The sequence below is a fragment of the Cyrtonyx montezumae genome, unplaced genomic scaffold (assembly GCF_038088225.1).
Source record: "Cyrtonyx montezumae isolate F1298 unplaced genomic scaffold, pur_monq_1.0 scaffold_8, whole genome shotgun sequence".
Taxonomy (NCBI): Eukaryota; Metazoa; Chordata; class Aves; order Galliformes; family Odontophoridae; genus Cyrtonyx; species Cyrtonyx montezumae.
Genome location: NW_027072089.1, coordinates 65203514 through 65223271, shown reverse-complemented (window position 1 = coordinate 65223271; position 19758 = coordinate 65203514). Strand labels below are relative to the sequence as shown.

The 19758-nt window shown below is 38.6% G+C and overlaps 2 protein-coding genes across 10 annotated transcripts in view; one reads left to right on the top strand and one right to left on the bottom strand.

Annotated features, from left to right (window-relative positions):
• DDC (dopa decarboxylase) overlaps positions 1–19758 on the bottom strand; it is a 512652-nt gene that overhangs the window by 378201 nt on the left and 114693 nt on the right. The gene's annotated exons all lie outside the window — the stretch shown is intronic.
• IKZF1 (IKAROS family zinc finger 1) overlaps positions 1–19758 on the top strand; it is a 68713-nt gene that overhangs the window by 4866 nt on the left and 44089 nt on the right. For all 9 annotated transcript variants that reach the window (XM_065751726.1, XM_065751725.1, XM_065751723.1 and 6 more), the window contains exons 2-3: positions 7786–7839; positions 15139–15258. In XM_065751726.1, coding sequence (XP_065607798.1) covers positions 7800–7839; positions 15139–15258 — 160 coding nt within the window. In that variant the 5' untranslated portion in view covers positions 7786–7799. The remainder of the gene's footprint in view (positions 1–7785; positions 7840–15138; positions 15259–19758) is intronic.

The following is a 19758-nucleotide window of genomic DNA, read 5'->3' as shown; positions in this document are numbered from 1 at the left end:
CCTTCCTCGCTGCTTTAAGCTGGTAGATAAGAAAGGACTGCAGGTTTTTTGGTACTGGGCAGGTGACAGTGTAGGTCCTAGTCCAGAAAATCTACATGCATGTTCTGAACTGTATTTGTGCCACTCAGAATTCACGTGGATGGGACAACGCAGATTTGGGACATACATGGTGCACTTGTGCTTCTGGTATAACTGTCTCAGAAGGCCACTCGGACTGCACATGTGGAAGAGCATTCACACTAAAATTGCCTTTTTATTTTTTGCCATATAAAGTAAGTCTGCCACTTTTGTTTATTGTAAAATATACCTCATGTGAATGATCTAAATTTCTTCTTCTGATACCGGTTGCTCAAGCTTTCTCAGTAAAAGAGGAACTTCTTTTGTATGATAGGTTTGATTCCTTGCTGCATTGCTTCATTTTTCCACTTGTGTCAACTCACTGAGTACAGTGGAGCAATTGCATTATAAAGTTGGAATCGTCAGTAGTGAATTGGCTCCAAAATATTTGCAAAAGCAGAATGTGTTAATTGAAACATGTAGCGTGGAGAAACTTGCTAATTCATTTCAATTACAGTAATTTTAGGAGATATTCTTAGGTTTATTTAGAAAAAAAAAATCACACGGATCTTTAATATGCTCATTCAGGCTGATAATGTCCTTTAATAATCCGTAACAGCTTGAACAGTTTGAAGAGAAATTAGGAAGCAATTCTGAGATTGTGAAGCAGAGTTATTGAAACCTATAATTTGGACAAATCAGCAACTGATATATTGTTCAGGATACTTGGCAATAAGAATTCTAGATATAAAGATCCTTCTGTTTATTCTCTACTGCATATTTAGATATGCTGTTCTGAAGACATCCTATGCCTTTAAATCATACGTATTTATTTAAATGGATACAAAAGGTGCAGTTTTGCATCTGCTACTTGCTTGACTGAGTGTTCTGGAAGAATATCCAAAAGCTCAGTTGAGGCACTGGAGGATGTGCCGCGTTCTTAGATTGAGTGCCGCAATTTCCAGTCCTCACCTTTTTTAATCATTTTATTTACATGATGGAAGTGTGTGCATTTTCTCTTGTCATGGAGAATTTATTCCTCTTTTCTTCACTAAAAATCAAGCAAAAAGGTGACAGAGTTTAATGAGTTAATAAAATGTGACCTTAATTAGGAAAATTATCTCCATATTTTTCTCATATCGTGCAACCAATTTTAATGACTGGTTGCAATTTGAAAACTTGAAGGAAGAGACTTTTTCATATTTGCAATGATATAAAGTCCAGTAATTTGCACACAGTCTCTAAAAGACTTTTTCAAAATCTCCTTTAACTAGGAGTTGCTACCTGAATATAGTCAATACAGACAAATGTTAGTAGGATTACATATGGGAAACACATACATGCATGCAAAATACACTCTTTATCATTTGTCAGTGCTTGTACAAAGAATTCCCAAAGAATTGAGAATCATGTAGGATCTTCGAGACAACATTTCTTACACCCTCACCATTGTTCACTAACATGGAAATTAATTTTACGTGTGCCAGACATACAAATGTTTCAAATATGTACTGTTAGCAGAGTTCTTTTCTTAACCTTACGTGTTGAATTACAGTGCTGCCTTCATTTTGCAGACAGGAGCTCTCCATTGAAATTTGACTGTATGCTTATAATTGTATTGTCAGTTCGTGTATTTAACCAGAATTTACACTAGAGAAGAGACTGAATAAACTAAGCATCTCCCTAGGCTTCACAGAAAATGCTGAATATGGAATTAATGGAGAAGGAGAGGAATAAAGGGAGAAAAAAAAAAAAAAAACACGATCCACTTACATTAAACATTTTAAGTTTTTAAGAAAGGACCACCCTTCATCTTTTTAGTTCTTATTTACATTGGGCAATGTGATGTGGCGGAAATTAAAAATAGAATTAAAATGATTCTTAAGTAGAGTCATTCACGAGATTGTGAAGTCTAGCATACTAAATTATAACAATAAAGCTAATTATCAGCTGCTTGCTGAGATACTGAACACTTTTAATTAGAACTAGTTTGTAGGATTCTGGCAATTTTCTTCAACTGTTTGCACTGGTTATGCAATACATACTACCTTTTACCCACATGTAACAGCCTTCCTGTTTTGTGCTCACTCATTTGTAGGAGGTAAAGGTCGTATGGGAAGGAAAAAACCTGCTAAAAAAATTTAGATGATGTCCTTTTTTTAAGAAAGGGAAAGTCAGGATTAAATTCTTCTACAGGGCTGTCTTTATGCTTCCCCTCTCTTGGCTGTTGTTTCAAAACCCGATGGTTTGAAACTCAAGTGGATGTGAGAAACTTGGTTCTATTAGGTCAAGATGAACTGATGCAATTAGAAATGCAGCTGTACAGGTCTGCAGGTAGATGCAACTCCCAGCTTAAAAACAAAAGGGATGATGCCACAGCACATGTACCACTCACTACCTGTTGTTAATTGTGCACATTCTCCCATCAGATAAATTAAGTGCCGTAGATGTTGCATTCCTGTTGTGTTTTCCAGGCTGCAGCCTGGTTTTGCTGTATTTATTTATTCAACTTCTTCATATCCTGTGGGTGGTGGAATCTAGGACCCATCTTAAGTGCTTTGCATAAGATTTAGGTTGTAAAGCGGGTTGGGGTTTTATACTTTTGCTTACTGGTTTGGATTTTTGTTTTTAAAAGCTGTAGCCTGTATGATTCAGAGCCAATGAGATATGTCAAAGACCACAAAGAGGAGCTGCGCTCTTGCACGAGCACTTGCGTAGAGCCAGCTGCTCCAGTGACCTGTGTGAGTGGTCCCTTTTCCTCCTGCCAGGCAGCTTGCACAAGCTAGAGTTGTGAAATCAGCTCCTTCCCCACACTGGCTGTGGAAGCGAGGTTTGCCAGCTTGCTTCTTCGTTTTGTCGCTGTTAACCCAGATCGACCGCTGCTGAAGAATGTGTGACCCACTCTTTCTATGCTTTCAGAAGCACCTGCAAGACACAAGTCTTCTGTAAAAAGCTCTTGCTTCCCAGCAAACTTGAGTTTTCTGCTCCAAGCCTTCACGTTAAGGTGTACGTGCCCCTGAGGGCTGTATTCCGGACCAAAGAGTTTCTTTGAGGACCTTTCCGATTACCCAGAAAGGCTACACCTACAAATAGGAAACATGCAGCAGGACATGGTGTGCATATATGTCTTCCTTGCAGTACCAGAATTACAGGTATATATTGATGGAAGGCCTGCTCTAAGTTAAGCTGTGCTGCACACCAGTCCAAAGTAACTCCACAAATGTCAAAATTTGTGATTTCAAGACCATAGATGCCACTGTCTTGAGCGTGAAGCCCATCTTGTCATGGGGAAGTTAATAACTACATAGATGGTGAACAAAGGAAAAAACAAAAGAGTTACTTTTTGATACTGAGTTAAGTCATCTCATTGGAGTATATCACTGTTCTTAAGAGAGTAGGATTTGCAGAAGGATAGCATGCTCATACATTTCTTTAAATTGAAAAAAAACTGTATGAGTGCTAAGCATTTATTTTCCTGAAGAGGAAGTTCATTTTGAATTTGTGTTTTAGAACAGAAGATGAAATATTAAATTAAGGCTTGCAAATAATTGATTTGGTGTATTCTGAGATTGAAACATTTTGACCTTGCAATGACTTCATCCTAGGTGCAGTCAGGATCCTGTAAGTTCCCAAATTCACTTGTAGTTGCAGTTTACAACTGGTACAGAGTAGTGCCTCAGTGATTCATGGGGCATACTCTCATGTTCTTAAGAAGCAGCACAAGTTGCATTGCAGAGCTGCAAGGAGATGGATCAGTCCTGTATGTTTTTTGGGGGGCTCAGAGTTGTGTCAGACCTGGACAAATGCCAGCTGATTTAAATCCAAAATTTTTGTGTGATGGTGGTCAATTAGGTGTTTCCTTCTTTAAAACAAAATCAGTATCTCTTCCCAGTTTTAGTGTGTTTATTACTAATTAGCTCAAGAGCTCAACATTTGATTCTTTTTCTTCATTAGCTTCATCTGTGATATGCTATTTGAATTGTGAAGAAGAAAACACATAGGTTTGAGTTCTGTATCTGAAAAGACTTAAAGAAGAAGTTTTATACATTTTAGAGGGAACTTTAAAGCTCTTCAAATAAGGGAGCTAGCTTTGAAATTTTTTGGATTCCTAAAGAGAAAAATAGATATATGATCACCTAGGTGCTGATCCTTTTCCTACCATAAATGAGAGCTGCACACATTCAGCATTTGAGAGTAAGATTGCTTTGGTCAGCTGTCCACCTGTTTTTCAATTTCTAACTTTGGCTCCTAAATTACCTACTGATGTAAACGGATGTGACTGCATTGAAGACAGTGAGGTCATAAACACTTCTTTTGTTAGTAGGAAATTTGATTCTGTGGATACAAGTTAAAATGAAAAAATACAAAACAATTTGTTCTTTTTCTTGCCAAAACAGTTAGGGTACCCATGTCATAAATATTTCAGGTGACAATGTTTTGACTGATTCTAGTACAGAGGAGAAAAGTGAAGTCACAGAATCTTATCATAGAATCACAGAATGCCTTAGACTGGAAGGGACCTTAATGATCATCTTCTTCCAACCTCCCCACCCCCATCCCCTCCTCACCCCCCCCACCATGTACAGGGTTGCTGCTGTAGTTTCCCATTAATAGATTTACCATGCCACATTCAAAGAAGTAAATTCTGCTCTCAAAATTATCCCAGGTCATGTTATGTCCAAGTTCAATTTGAAAAACCTTTTAATAGTCACAGAGCCACAACTGAACACACTGTTGTCATTGTAGAATCAGAGATGGGGGAATGTCCTGCGATGTTTTCTTTGCTGATACAGAGTCTGCACTGAAGTTAGCTGGGATTTCATTGGTATTTACCGGATGCCATAAAATGCTGTGATGTAAGAGTGTGACTTTCCCCTGTGAAAGATTCAGCAACCATTACGAATTTTTAAGCTTGTTTGTTTGTTTAATCACTTTGCTTAGCATTTGTGGATTTTCATCTATATGTAGGAACCATACTTAATTATTATAAGCAACCTTTAGAGAAAAAAATCTTTTCCTACTCAGTTTTCCACCATCTCTATTTTTCTCACAGTGTCTTATCCTCCCAGCAAAAAGAACAGTTTTGTTGAATGTCCTGAAATCATCTGTATCAGCTTTGAAGTCATCTCTTAGATAACTAAGGGCATCAGTTTTTGGGTGGGCATTTATCCACTATCACAGAAAGCAAGCCAGGGAGTATTCCATTATCAAACAAAATCCATGCATACTTCATTTTACCTCATCTTACCTCACCTTTTAAGAGCTGGGGAGTGTTTTCAGACTGAATTCTGTCTGATGGCAGCCAAAGACAGGAAGGAGTAAAACGTAAGTGTGCTGCCCAAGTTGCAGAAAAGCCGAATGTAAAGTCCCTCATGCCAAGAGTAGGTAAATCTGGGAATACTGAAATAGATCAATAACTTTTAAAAGTGCTTGTCTACAAAACAAAAAAATGGCAAACACGTAAAGATATCTTTCTCTTTTGCCACCTCTTCCTCGTATGTTCACTCCCAGCTTTGCCAAAGTTCTAGCAAGAGAGAAAAATGGGGGCACTAGGAATGAGGTGTCCTTCATGGATGTCATTTCCTTCTTGTAGATATTTTCTTTGGATGTTTGCTTTGGTTGACTGAGGTTCACTGTAGTCTGTAGGAAAATACATAGTAATGAATTGATTAATAGCAGCCAGGTGACGCCCACAAGCAGTAATAGATGCATAAGCTTTTTTTTTTTTTCTTTCCATTGTGTTCAATCATGCTTGCAGTAGAAGTAACGGTCTATACTGAGCACTTGTGCTATAACACCTGCCATAATGCACTTTATTTCCAATAACTGAGTAGGCTACTTTGCAGGAAGGTGCTGGGTTTTCCCTCTTGCAAGAGAAGCTGCATTTCCTATTGACAGCTACTTTAAAATGGAGCAGTTGAAAGCTCTAAGGTATGATAAGAAATGATGCAAATTGTTGAGTAGTAGGTGGCTTTTTGCATGGCTGGAATCATTTCTGAGAATTGCATGTGCATATTAAACAAATCGTTTTGTCTGGAATAAAAGTTTAAGACCAGAATAAGGCAAACAGAGCATTATTGAACATTAAGTAGTGCCACAGTATGCATTCTGTGAGAATTCAGATCTTTTTTGCCAACTTTATAGGCAAAAACCTGTTCCCCGCCTCTCTGTCCTGAAGTTCCCACTCCCTTGTTATGAAAATCTATCATGGATCAGATCAGGGAAGCCAGCTTTTGGAAGGTGGTACAGCAGCATACCGGTTCTCAGATATCCTTCTGCCATTCAGAAGTAATGAGGAGACCATAAAGCTTAGGTGATCAATATGTACGACTGCTGCTACTGCATGTCTCCACTGCAGTCTGTGAGGTAGCATGCAGAAGAGCTGGAAAAAAAAATACAGAAATCATGCAAGTTGCGCTAAAAACATTAGGATATCTTCAGTGCCCTTTCTGTAGGAGCCCAGGCCACATCCTCCTCTGCTTCCAACTGTGAAGAAAATGCAATTTAATTTTAGGACACATGCTGATGGGGGACGTATCTTGGTTTTAAGGAACATCACAGAGCCAACTCCTCCTTTGGTGGGATGTGAAGTCAGTCACGTCTGGCTCAAGCTGTAACCTAGCTCACAAAGTGCTTACAGGCTTCTTCCCCTCCCCACCTGAGGCCACCTGCCCACACTATAATTTGAGGTCAGGAGCGGGTCGTGCTGGGACTACCTGCTCTAGCAACGCGTGCGTTATCTGCAGGGCTACCAGCTGTCCGTGGCCGGTGTGTGGGGCCCGGGGCCTGCTGCAAACCTGAGTTTTATTTCTACCCCACTAACCCTCCGCCTGCTTCTCCCTGGTGTTTGTGGTCACTGGTCTCTCGCTCTTCGGAAGATGGTGTGTTGCAAGAGGAGGGCAGGAGCTTCCCAGTATGACTTACCAAGCGGTGGAGCCAGCCATCTGTCAGCAAAACAGGAAGGCTCGGGTTCCTTTTCTCTCCTGGGCCTGTTTTGCTATTTTAGGGAGCTGTACTTCTCCCCACGTAGTGCCAGGCCGGTGTGGTCTGTAGGAAGGGCTCCTGGACGAGCGAGGGGCCCATGCCTGAGGCTGCTGTTCTGCCCATCTGCTGCTGCCTGAGGTGTATTCATTATTAATGGAGGTAGTGGCGGTTGCTGCTCAGATATGCAGCCCTGCCTGGGTAAATGAGACATTCTTCAGCAAATTGCTTCGTTTTTTGATTGCTGATTGTACGCGTGTCACCAAGCTGACTCAAGGTTCATCGATGCATGCTCAGTAAATTAGAAAGAACATAACTATGGATCAACCAAGAGAATGAATTCTGTGCCTACAATGACCCAGGGCCATTTAATTTTCTGCTTAATTTTGTTGCAGTCAGTTTGCATTTTGGGTTATTATGCAGTGGGAAATTAACAATAAATAACAAATTTGGTCCTCCTGTGCTTGTAATGATATTTTTATAAATCTTTGTAATGCTGTTTTTAAAAGGATCAAGGTCTGTGCCAGCCTGATACTCCAGCAAGTATGCAGGGAGGAAATAAAGAGAAAAATACATTATTCTTCCCAGATAATCTTATAGTTAAATAGCAAAGGCTTTTTTTTTCTTTCTTTCCCCTTCTTTCTTCTTCTGTGTGTGTTTTGGGGGGGGGGGGGAGGGAGATTCTTCTTCTGTGTGTGTGTGTGTGTCTTATTTTGCATTAACTTTAGGCTTTTCCTCTCTTCTCAGATAACCTAAGGAAAATGGAAACAGATGAGGTTCAAGATATGTCCCAGGTTTCAGGTGAGGTCCTTAATGAATACATTATAAAGAAAATCCTAAACTCCTGCTCATCTTTCTAGCACAGTACAATGTTTTTCTTCTTGTCAATAAAAATTGCTTTGGGTCTTTTTTAAAAACCAGAGTGGGAATTGAGATATAATTAATGATATCACTTAATATCAAGCTCAACAGTGCATGGATTTTCTAAAAGGAACTGGGTAAATAAAGAAGTCAAGGGAATATAGCAGCATATAAGTAATTTTGCGTCAAACCTCTGGTAGTATATCCCTGAAGTGTGGTCAGGTGCACATTTACACTCTTTCTTTGGGGAGTAAAATTCTGATTGTTACAAAATAAACACAGAACAAACAAAGTTCACCAGATGAGGGGGAGGGCAAATACTAATTAAAAGCAAACAAACTTTATTTACTACATAAGGTTATTTGACTTTTTCCAAAGATTCTGAAACTAAATAAAAGACTGATTGATGTGAGACTTTAAGCTTGTAACTACTTTTGTCCAGAATGATAATATTTTTGAAGCTGCTTTAGGAGGGGGTTGGAGCAGGTCATTCCACAGCCCACTTCTAGCCCCCATGATTCTGTGATTTTGAGAAATGTATGAAAAATAGAGAAGTTAGGTTTATAAAATTTGACCTGTGGTGGTCTGGGTTCTGCAGTCCCATACTGATATTCCTATGGGGAGCTTTATTCTTAATTTACTTGGAAACTGATGTGGAAGAACTTAGCAAAGCAGCACCCTTCAGCAGCTGAAAAGGGATAAGTTAGTCTCTTTCCTGGTTTCCTTAATGTGTTAGCAGCTGCAACAGTTAATGGCTTTCAGTTTGTACTTTCAGTGTTTGATCTGGAGCCCTGTTCACTGTGGCCTCTTTCCGGCAGTCTCACTGGGCACATGGCTACTTTTTAAGGGAGAGCTCTTGGACTCTCAGTTTCAAGACCTAGAGACCAACAGTAAGAGACTGTGAAGCTCCTGATCCAGTGTGGGTGGCCGTATTGTGAATATTTTTTCCTAGAATATATGAACACTATTTTCTGTCTTTTTCCCCTTCTTCATAAAACGTTGAGGAGTTTCCACGAAAATTGGAACACAGAACTTTTAGATTCACCTGGAAATTGAAAATCAGATACATTTTCCAAGTGAAAGAACAGCAATATAGTAATCCTTCATGCTAACAGATGATTTTCAGCTAGATTTGGTATAGGAAAGTTATTCCTAGTAAGCCCTGTGGAAACGTGCTACACTCCCTTCCTCGGTTAACAGTTTTAACATTACAGCTGGGCATACTTAACGTCAACATTTTGTTGCAAGCTGGAACAATTTGTAAATGAAATAAAGCATGTCCCATGCCTGCTGTCTTTGGAGCATGAGTGACTCTAGCTGAAAAGGCAGTGAGATTTTAATGCCACAGCCCTCTTGTGTGGAGAAAGCACTGGATCTGCTCAGAGCATTAAGGCATGTGGGCCCAGCTATTCTGGATGTACAGAAGCCCTTTCCTGCTCATGTGAGCACCTGGGGCCAGGAGCTCTCATCTCCTCTTCCTGTGTGGCAGTGCATACTGCCTCGGATGCTCACAGTTACCTAGGTGGCATTATCACAATGGCAATAATGTGAGTTCCAGACTTGTCTCTTACAAGCACAGTACATTTTCATTGCATGTGAGGAAAAGATATGTGGAAGATGTTAATTAGAGTCTAGTGGATGAGAAGATCATTTGGCCTTCTTTGCTGTCTGCCTCTCTCCTTGAGAGGAAAGATATGCAGGAGACTTTGCAGTGTGAATGTTTGTATATGTTTAAAAATGTATACATGTACATAATTTGTAGCTTTCAAAGTTTTCCAGAGTTTGAACCACTGCCATACTTGTCTGTACCCTTTAGCATTTTTCTATCAAATGATGCTGATGAGTACTCTTCTGTGATTAGGGGTAGTTCTCCTTTTAAAAAATAAATGTGTCAGTGTAGGAGGAATTTTATAACTGACAAAAGACATAAATCTGTATGAACCCTCCCTGCCCTTCCCGTCACTGAGTTGCTGATAACTTCATCTGGTACATTTGGTGAGCAGAGGCTGTATTGGACTCTTAGCTGGATTTGTAAACAAGTGGACAAATAAAGAACTTGCAAATACACTTCCATGTTATGAACTCAGCCTTCTACAAGTATGAGTTTGTCAGATTAAGTTCCATGGATATTTTTTATCTGCTCTTACTAGACCTTAAAAGTAGAGGCTGTGAAGATACAGGGTTGTTGCTTCTTTTTCATAGGCTGTCAGGTCGAGAAAGGAGTTTTTCCCTGTCTTGTCCTCTTCATGGGATTCTACATGTTCCTGGGATGCTTCCTTGCATAACAGTGGAGCTCTACTCTGTATTGGGAGCCAGTTAGACAATTCCACAGTTTCAGGAGTGTGGGATTGTCATGCCAGATGAAAAATACACCTAGCTGTTTCTTTTGCTCTGTGAGTAACGCTCATCAGATGTAGAATAGTCTCTGAGTCTGTGGAATTAGGTGGCTTGGTTCACCAGCACACTTGGTTATGCTTTTTTTTTTTAATAAAGGTTTGAGGAGTTTTTTTTTCTTTCTTTCTTTCTTTTTTTTTTTAATCTGAAATAAAATAGGTCTCTAGAAACAGTCTTCTCAGCTGAAGAGCAGTGATTTGCCTCTGTTTGCTTTGTGCAGCTGCGACTGACTCAGGTGTGGCAGCGCTGAGCCAGGCCAACAGAATACAAAGCTCACACGAGTGAGCCAAATCCCACATATGCACAGGCAGTTCCCACTTCTTGGAATCCAGGCACCATGTGCTCCTAGAGGAACCAAAATACTGCATGACCACCTCAGAGTTCACAGTTTTTACTCTTCTCCTGAAAGCGGTATTTCATGAGACAAGCAGTTGCAGTTCTGAAATGAGGAGAGAGCTGACATACATTTAACCAAGCAGTATCCGGCACTCATAGAAGAGAGTCAGAAAACACAGATAATATCTCACTTAACAAGCAGTATTTTTCCTGCTTTTTTTTTCTTTTTTCTTTTTTTCTCTGTTCTAGGGCATAACAGTCAAGGAAGATGAAAAACTAGTACAAATGTTTCCATGTTTAACATTAAAAAAATCCCCCCAGCACCTGCCAGGCTGTGCCACGTGTTGCAAAAGCAGGAAGAAGAGTTTTGCATTTGAAATTCTCTCTAGATTCTGGGAAGGTATAAATGAGTATATCCTGGGCTGATTTCTACCACCTGAGCGTTGGCTCCTGTTCCAGGGTGACTGTTTCCTCATTAGCCTCAGGTTGGAGATTCCATTAGAGAAAATGGGACATGAACTGGGTTCTGACTCTCATCTAGAAAATCTATATATTGCTGTTCTTGCTTCACTGCTTCATAAGTGGTTCCAGCACTGCCATACAAAAGAACTAACTCGCAGGTGTTAAGTCCAGCATTCCTTTGTGAAAGAGTAGTGAACTAAATTTCAGTAAGAAAACCTGTCCCAGACTTTCCTTTCAACAGCTGTAGTTTTAGCAACACTGTTGTACTGCGTGAAGAGCTTCCACAATGGAGTAAAGCTGTTAAATCACCATGAGGCATGCAAACTTTCATAGGAATAAGGGAAGCATAAAGCCTTACTGGATTGGACACTTCGTTCCCTTTTGTCGTGTCTCTACAAAATGTGTGGGGAACAGATGAGGAGACAGATGAGGAACTGAAGTATGGAGAAGCTGAGTAGATATCTTACCTGGCACCACTGATAAGTTAGGCCATGCTGTGAAAATTTTCATGGCAATGGATGGCAATGTTTGGAAACCTGAGACTGTCTTTCAGAGCTTCAGTATGAACTGGGATTACATCAGGCAGCCTGCATTTGAACTTACTTGCATTTATGGCTTGGCTAAGGGCACTGTCAATCAGTTGCAGAGCCAGAAACAGAACTTCAAGATTAATGGCTGAAGTCTTTTATATTTTCCTCATATGGCTCTTGAAAAAACCTAATAATAATAGACAAACAAAAACAAAAGACCAGAGATTACTTTACAATTCACTTATTGCCTTTGAGCAAAAATCTATCTCTGGAATAATTTTTTTATCTATTATGTGACATTTTAACAATTTACCCCAGTATTTTCTGCTATTTTATTTTTATTTTCATTATTATTTTATTTTTATTTTTATCTCTGTCCCTTTGACCAGTCATTATTCTGGACACGGTTGTTAGAAAGTAAAGGGGAAACTGTTCCTCTTTTCCCTCACCCCCTTTCCATTTCTAAATTCATTGGCAAAAGGATGTTAGTGAGATTGCATATCTGTCAGATTACCATGCAGTAGTGAACCTATCATGGTGTAACAATTTAGATGTAGTTAGGGCATGAAATATGAATATCATGCTCTGGAATCTAAAATGCAGAATTCAAAAGAAGTATTTTAAATCAGCTACTCTTACCCTGCCTTTTTGCATTCAGGGATTTCTTTATCATGTGTAGCGTGAAGAAGTCAAATGATGGTAGATGAGTTACTAAAGCCAAGTTTTCTAAGTTTTCTTAGCTGCAGTTTCCTGTGAAGAAGGAATCATATCAGATATCCTCCTTCTGTCCTACCAGGTCTGCAAGGCTGGTCTGATTCATGGCATCTGGGCAAATTGCTATTCAGTTAATAAACAGGAGGTCCATATTTATTTAGTTAATACAAATTGTCACCATAAACTATAAAAGTACCAATTTATTAAAATATTCATTTTCCAAGAGACTGCATTGACTTATCTTAAAAACATCCTCCTTTGCTTTCTTTTTGTAGGATGCTCAACTACATATTAATAACATTTTGGTTTTGTTTTCTGTTCATAATCTCATAGCTCTGATACTGTTTATATGGGTTTGTAGCCATTGGAATCTTCAGCTTTTTAGGTAATATGTTTTTCTGAATCTAGATTAAGTCAAAGTATCGGTGTCCATTTCTGTAACTGGGAGCACACTTCAAACCTTGGAAGTTACAGGTGGCTTTTGAATATTATTTTTTGACCATATCTCTTAAACTAGATCTAGTGCCAAGAGAGTTGATTTGTAACAGACTGCCTCTTACTTTCAGATCAATATTCTGGATTTTTGTTTGTTTGTTCATTTGTTGGGTTTTGTTTTGTTTTTTACCAGGGAGAGGGTTGAAAAGCCTGGAATATTTCTTCTGTCCCTCCTCACCTGAGCCTATCTTTAAGATATACCTCGGTTTGACAGGCATGGGACTTGCATCAGTAAAGCTGCTGAAGATCCTTACAATTCCTTAATCTCATAAAGATGCCTTTTTATTTTCCTCTGCTGTGAAATTCATAGTCCTTCTTTTTCATTTATGCAATCCATGATCACTGTTGCACTCATGTTCAATGGGCATAATTTTGTCCACTGAAGAATACAACACAGAAGCTGGAGATGGAGGGTGACTTACTAAGTCTTCTAGCCCATCCCTCTGCCTATACATGACTGATCTGTGGACAGTTTTAATTGGTTCATCTGTCTCTCACCACCTCCTTTCAGGGATTGTTCCACAATCTGATTGGTGCATCGTTAAGAAATGCAGTCATTCAGTTATTACATTCATTTAAACCTATATTTGTGCACCACGGCAGTGAATTTCCCCCACTCTTACCCTATTTTCATATACTTTGAGCTGATCTTCACAAAAGATTGCCAGCCATTAAGGGAAGTCGAGTATCAAGTAGATGGATTTATTTTGTTCTCAAGGACATACAGATAGATATTTTTAACAGTATTTCTTGTGGGAATTTTAGTCATACACTCTTCTCCTGCAAAGGGTAGAGCACAGATTATCCCAGTATGAGGGGGTTTTAGTTGCGTGCCCCTTGGGGCATAGGGAGGATATAGCATATTGCACAGCAGGGTAGTGTTCCCTTCAGACTGAGTAGAAAACTGTGACCGGGACTGTTATAGACAGTCCTGAGTTTTCCAGGCTCCTAGAAGAGGGAAAAATGACATGGAAGATACTTAAACTTACCTATTATTTTCTGCCATGATCAATGTGCTCTATTCAAGAGGCTGAAAGCCATTTTCTTTTTCCAAGTACGCTGTACAACAAATCTGTATCAACTGATTGTTAGCAATTATACAAGTAATGTTTGTTTAAATTTTTCTGAGAACTGATTTCAGAAATAATTAACGTTCATGTGTTAATGTGGGAATGCTCATTAGAATAAATACTTATTTTCTAGGCCTTTGTGCCATGAAATTACTGCTCCTGATGCTGTGCTGATTGCCATAGGATGTCTAATAGATTGCATCACTGTAAATTGGTAACATCTCCATTTTGGAGACAAAGGTCTTATGTTAATATTATTGAGTTCAAATACTGATGTGGGCCTTTTTCCTTCTTTGCTGTTAATTCAAAGATTGGTCTTTCAGGAATAGTCAAGAAAACTAATCATTTAATAATTCTTTTGGTAGTTGTTTCCAAGGCATGTTTTGCAAGCATATATATAAAATCACTGTAAAAGAAGCTCTTCAAGACAGAGATAGTCTTGTGAGCAGTACACATACGCTGTGCCCCTCAGTTTCTGGAAGTGCATTACTTAACAGGAGAGTTATTTTCCTTATCGTATTGTATTCAGCATGAACGCAGTTCCATTATACTTAAAATAATCTAAAGCCTCAGACTGATTTCTTCTGCAATACCTCATGTGTGAAAGGCATAGAGGTTTGTTTCCTCTTTGCAAATACAAGATCATAAAACCCTTCAAGTTATGCTTTGGCTGACCTCTGCTAACTGTATGTGTCTGGGGAGGTCCCAGGAGCTGCAGGCACTTAATTATTTGTAGGCAGGACAGCCAAAGCCTGATCTGTGGGTATTAGTGAAGCTTGATGAAGATTTTGTTGCATTTTTAGCTGAAGATAAAATTTCATTCTCTGGGTAGTTATGCTAGTGTCCAAGAGTACTGTGGTGGGTTAGACTTGTTAGACCATGTTGTTCGTGCAAAAATAGATGCACACTCTGGAAGCTTTTGCAGAAACAAGGACAATTTGATACACTTTATACTCTGATACCCTTTATACTCTGTCAGCCTGAGTTGGCTTAACTGAACCTGATGATCAGAGCAGCTGAAAAGCTAAATAAATAAATAAATAAATAAGGTCACAGCTGCAATTCTCCCATATTCTGAAGAAGCAGTCCTTGCAGTGAGGATGTCACACATTTAGTAGTGTTACTAATTGGCAACTTTTTTGTTGTTCAGTTTTATTTGGTTTGTGGTTCCTCTTAACAGTCATATTTGAGAATGAGGCTACTTGATGATTCACCAGTGCTATTTTCTTCACTACTAGGAAAGGAAAGTCCTCCGATTAGTGATGTCCCAGATGATGCAGATGAACCTATGCCTGTACCAGAAGACCTTTCTACTACTGCTGGAGGACAGCAGGGTGTTAAGAATGAGAGAGTCTTGGGTAAGATGAAAAGTATTACTCAAATATAATGTTAAACAACTATAAAGCACGTGGGTATACAAGCAGGTCCTTTTCACCTCATCTAGCAAAGAGTTACTTAGGTGTTTAGTGGTTTTTGCATGCAACCTTCTCCTTGGGAAGGGCATTGTGAAGGATCGCAAGCCTTTTCATCTGCAGAGAAGTTAAAGAAATCTCCTATTTATCATTTTTCTAAAGCATAACTGACTTCACCATGTTCCCCTAGGAAAGATTGTTTTCATTCTGTGAAGGGAAGGAATTGAATGAAATATGTGATTCCAGGTGAAAAGCACATGAATTCAGATTTGATAAAAATTCAGGAAATTGTCAGGTACGTTTGTTAGAATTTTTAAATGTAGTCTTGAAAGTTAACTATTAAGATTATTCCAGGAATTTCATAGCAGAAAACATATAATGTTCATATTTCAAAATCTAATATCTGGTCTTAATTTTCCCTTGCTTTTTTTTAACTGCAAGGATTTTAGAAAAAAAATTGAATTTTGTTCTTCTAGGTAAAAGTCCACAGTCACTGAGGTCTGTTGAATCAAAATTATTTTCCAGAAGTGACTTAGCAAAATCCTGATTCTTTTTAGGAATCTCAGGCTCCACCTGATGGACTAGCGATGCTGCTGACTCTGCTGCATGCATCAGCTCACATTTAGTCCACTACAAAAATAGACAATATTACTTGAGCGTGATGCTTATTTAGCAGTAGTAAAGAAAACAATAATAATAAAAATGCAGTGACTCCCAGAAATATGGAATGCTTTGATTAATGCCTTATGTGATAAAAAGTATTCCAAGACAGGGGTGTCTATTAAAATGTCTTTGTTTATCTGTGAATAAAAGTGTTGCTCGTCATTTTTATATTTCCATTGTAAGAATGAAGTTCAGGGTGGAAGACTGATTACAGAAAGACTGCAAATGCCTTTAAATGTTTATAGTTTAAGGAAATACAATAAAGGATGGTAGGTGGAAAGGGAGGCTGTAAAGGCAAAATAACCAAGTCAAGGTAGTACAGCAGGATGGTTTCAGCATGTTAGAACAGAGGCTACTTCCAAACTTCAGCACTAACTGGTAAATAATACAGCAGTTTGTGTAACTTCCCTTTATCTCTTGATCCTCTTTTACTAGAAATGTGAGTGTAGAATTTATACTCTTCAACAGTCGGGAAATACCAATGAACAAACTATTTTAAAACATTCTTTTTAACAATCTGATCACTTATCCAGTGCTTTTCTTCTCTCAATCTGTAGCTCTTTTGATAAAATCCTTCCTATATTGCTTGTTTATCAACTCAGTATAGTCAGTTGATGAGTACACAATACAATTAGTACAAAGTAACTAACCCCCCAATAAAAAATAGCAGTATTTATAAGACTCCCTTGCCCGCATCTAAATAAACACCCAGGATTCTGGTTGCATTGAGCATACCTCACGTCACAAATAGAGAGAATCAGCAATCCTGAAATTTACATTTTCTTCTCCTAGTACTTTACTTGTATATAATTATGAACACGTATTAAAAATTACTGTAATAAAAGATTCTATGATTCTATAAATGAAGGAGAACATTCTACCTTCCATGTCCTAAAATAAGTTCCATCTGTTGTTCTACAGACATTTTCCCTAGCAATTTGTAGTGAGATATTGACCATAGTCAACAGAATGACAATTCATAGTATTCTGTTTTATGAATAATCTTAACTGTAGGTGTGAACTCCAACACTTGTCATGTTTGTCTTTTATGTAAAGCTATGTATACTTTCACCTCTTCTGCTCCATTTTCTAGCCCTAACCTGACTTTCTGAAAAGAGTATACTGAAAAAGACATATTCTCTTACTTGAAAAAAAAAAATAGATCTGAACATGCACAACAAATGTATCATGATCTGTATGATTTCTGTCACATTCTGGATCATTGTCAAATCAGTTTATTAAGGAAAAAGCAATGCCTTGAGAGGGGTGTTTGACCTGTATGATCCCATGTATCAGGGGAATATCTTTTTATGTTGACAGTGGTATAGCAGTGCAGGCAGGCTTTGTGTTCCATCCATTGTTGTCATCTCTAAGTCCTAGGTTCTGTTTCTCATCTCTGTTTATCACAAAACCTAGAAAAGAAAGTTCCAAATATGTAGTTTGAAGACTGGTAGCTAGGAAGAGAACACACACTGCTACTATTTACATCTTATATCTGGAAGATAGGCTGTGGCCTATGATAACTGACAGGCAATGCACATGAGCAGATATGGCCAGACAACAGTTTTGCTTTGTATGAATTTTCTAATGTCCCATTTGCTGCCGTCTTGAAAAGAGAGTCCCCTGTGCATTTTGCTGTATTTTAACATACAATTTGAATATATTCCTTTTTTTTTTTTTTTTTCAGCACTCTGAAAGACAAGCTATCTTAATTACATGCACTGAGGAATGTTAATTTGAGTCCAGTCCTTTATCAATGAGTGCCACTAGGCTCTGGAACACTTTTAGTTCATATGTTATAGACATAACACTGGAAACTGCAGTTTTCTTCAATGTAAAGAGCAACTGCCTCATCTTATTAAAATTAGATGATAAATCTGTTGTTAATTTTAATCAACATAAGATATATTCAAATGACTGATTGCTTACCCAAATTTGTAGTAAATCTTCATAAAATCTTTAACCTCAGTATCAAAAGCTTTATTATCTTTTTTTCATCAATTTAGCATTTTAAAGGTCAAAGATTAGGGGAAATAAAGTGTTGTTTTGTTTGTTTGTTTGTTTTAAAAGAAAGACATAGGCTTTAGCTCCTTAGTGCATTTTTAAAACTTCTTTCTTCTTCCAGCTCTAGACTAACAATTGAACTTGGTGCTGTAGACCTGATAAAAAGAACTATTTGAAGCATCTTTCCCCTCCTGAGTGAAGGTGTAGTACACTTTGTAAATTAAAATACTAAATTCACATGCTGAATTTTCATTGGGAGCCTTCAGTTTTTGGCAGTCTCAATTAAAATGACCAGAGAGGGCACCAGTTTCAAAGGGGGGTGTTCAGATGTTCATTAAATGTATGCTTCGAGCCATCTTTCTGATGTTGTAAATCCCAGAATGCTGGTATGTGTTGAGCAGCTTCCTCTTGGCAATTTTATTTCTAACGCTCTGTCCATGAATTAATGAAGAATCTTCATTCTTCCTTTCCACCTTCTCCACCCTAGATTTCCTTCTCAGACTTATCATTCTGTGATTCTGTGATTATCTGGCCACTATGGGGCCGTGTGCTCTACACTTAAGGATTCAACTCTTCTAGAAAATGCAGTAATGCTTTCAGAAACACAACAGCTAGATTTTTAAGGTACGAAGAAAAGACTGCCTTTTACCATCTATGTTGGTCTATCACACTCCTAAATACCTTCTGAACTTCTAAGCTATTTAGAAATACATATCCAATTGAAATTCTATTCCATTAAGAATTATTTATTTGTAGCTTATTTAAGGTGAGCAGCTGCTTTTCCTATGTTAACCTGTAATGCAGAAGCTGATGTGAAATATCTTCTGCTGATTTCTACTGCCTTTGTTCAAGTTTCAGGTTAAATGTTGCGTGCATCTTTTGTGGATAATCAGTACTGAACATCCTGTGTGTGGTAGACGGTTTCAATTTAGGACTATTTCTGCAGGGGACTGTATCCTAATTCAAGCCATGTGTGGGAAGCTAATAATTCAGTGAGCTGTAGGTCAGACCCTATTTAATGCATAAAGAGCCACTTGTTGCAGTTGTAATGCTTGTCTGAGAAGGTAACCTGTTTATCCATAACTGCCCATACCATATCTAGCCACTGATGGATTAAAAAAAAAAAAAAGCCATCTCACAGTTTCACTGGCCTTAGAAAGTAGCTGTGGTCTTAGGGCAACACTGTTTCTGCACCGCCTGATGCTGAAGATGACCATTTGAAATTCCAATGCATAACTCATGGGTTTCTTGTAGAAAAAGTGGTCATATCTTAGTCACAGATTACAGCATGGACCTGGAATGCACAGTATGTATAGATATTCTTCTTTTTGAGAGGAGGTAATGGGGACGGTTCATCTCTTGGAACTGTTGGACAATTGACAGAGATACCCAGTGGTGCAAGCCAAGTTGGTCCTGGACATCAGTGCATGACAGAGCAGACTAATGTGAAATTAGAAACAATTTCTTTAAAATTCAGAACACTAGCATGGGGAGATACGTTAAAAGGGAGGAGCCTTCTGACACTTTCCTCCCTTAGAGCTAGCATCACTGGGAACCTGGCACTGCTATTACATCTTGGGGTTTTCCCTCTTGCCATGGGTGTTTAGAAGTGAGAGCCCGTACCAGTAGCTAGTTACTGGTGCAGGCAAGTGTCCTTGCTCTGAGCCACTTTATTTCCTTAAAAGGAGCTCAGCATTTGAGAGCAAGGACACGAGCACTTCAAAGGGCCACCAGACCAACCACAACAGTTTGCCATTACATCAGTTTACTGCAACCTAT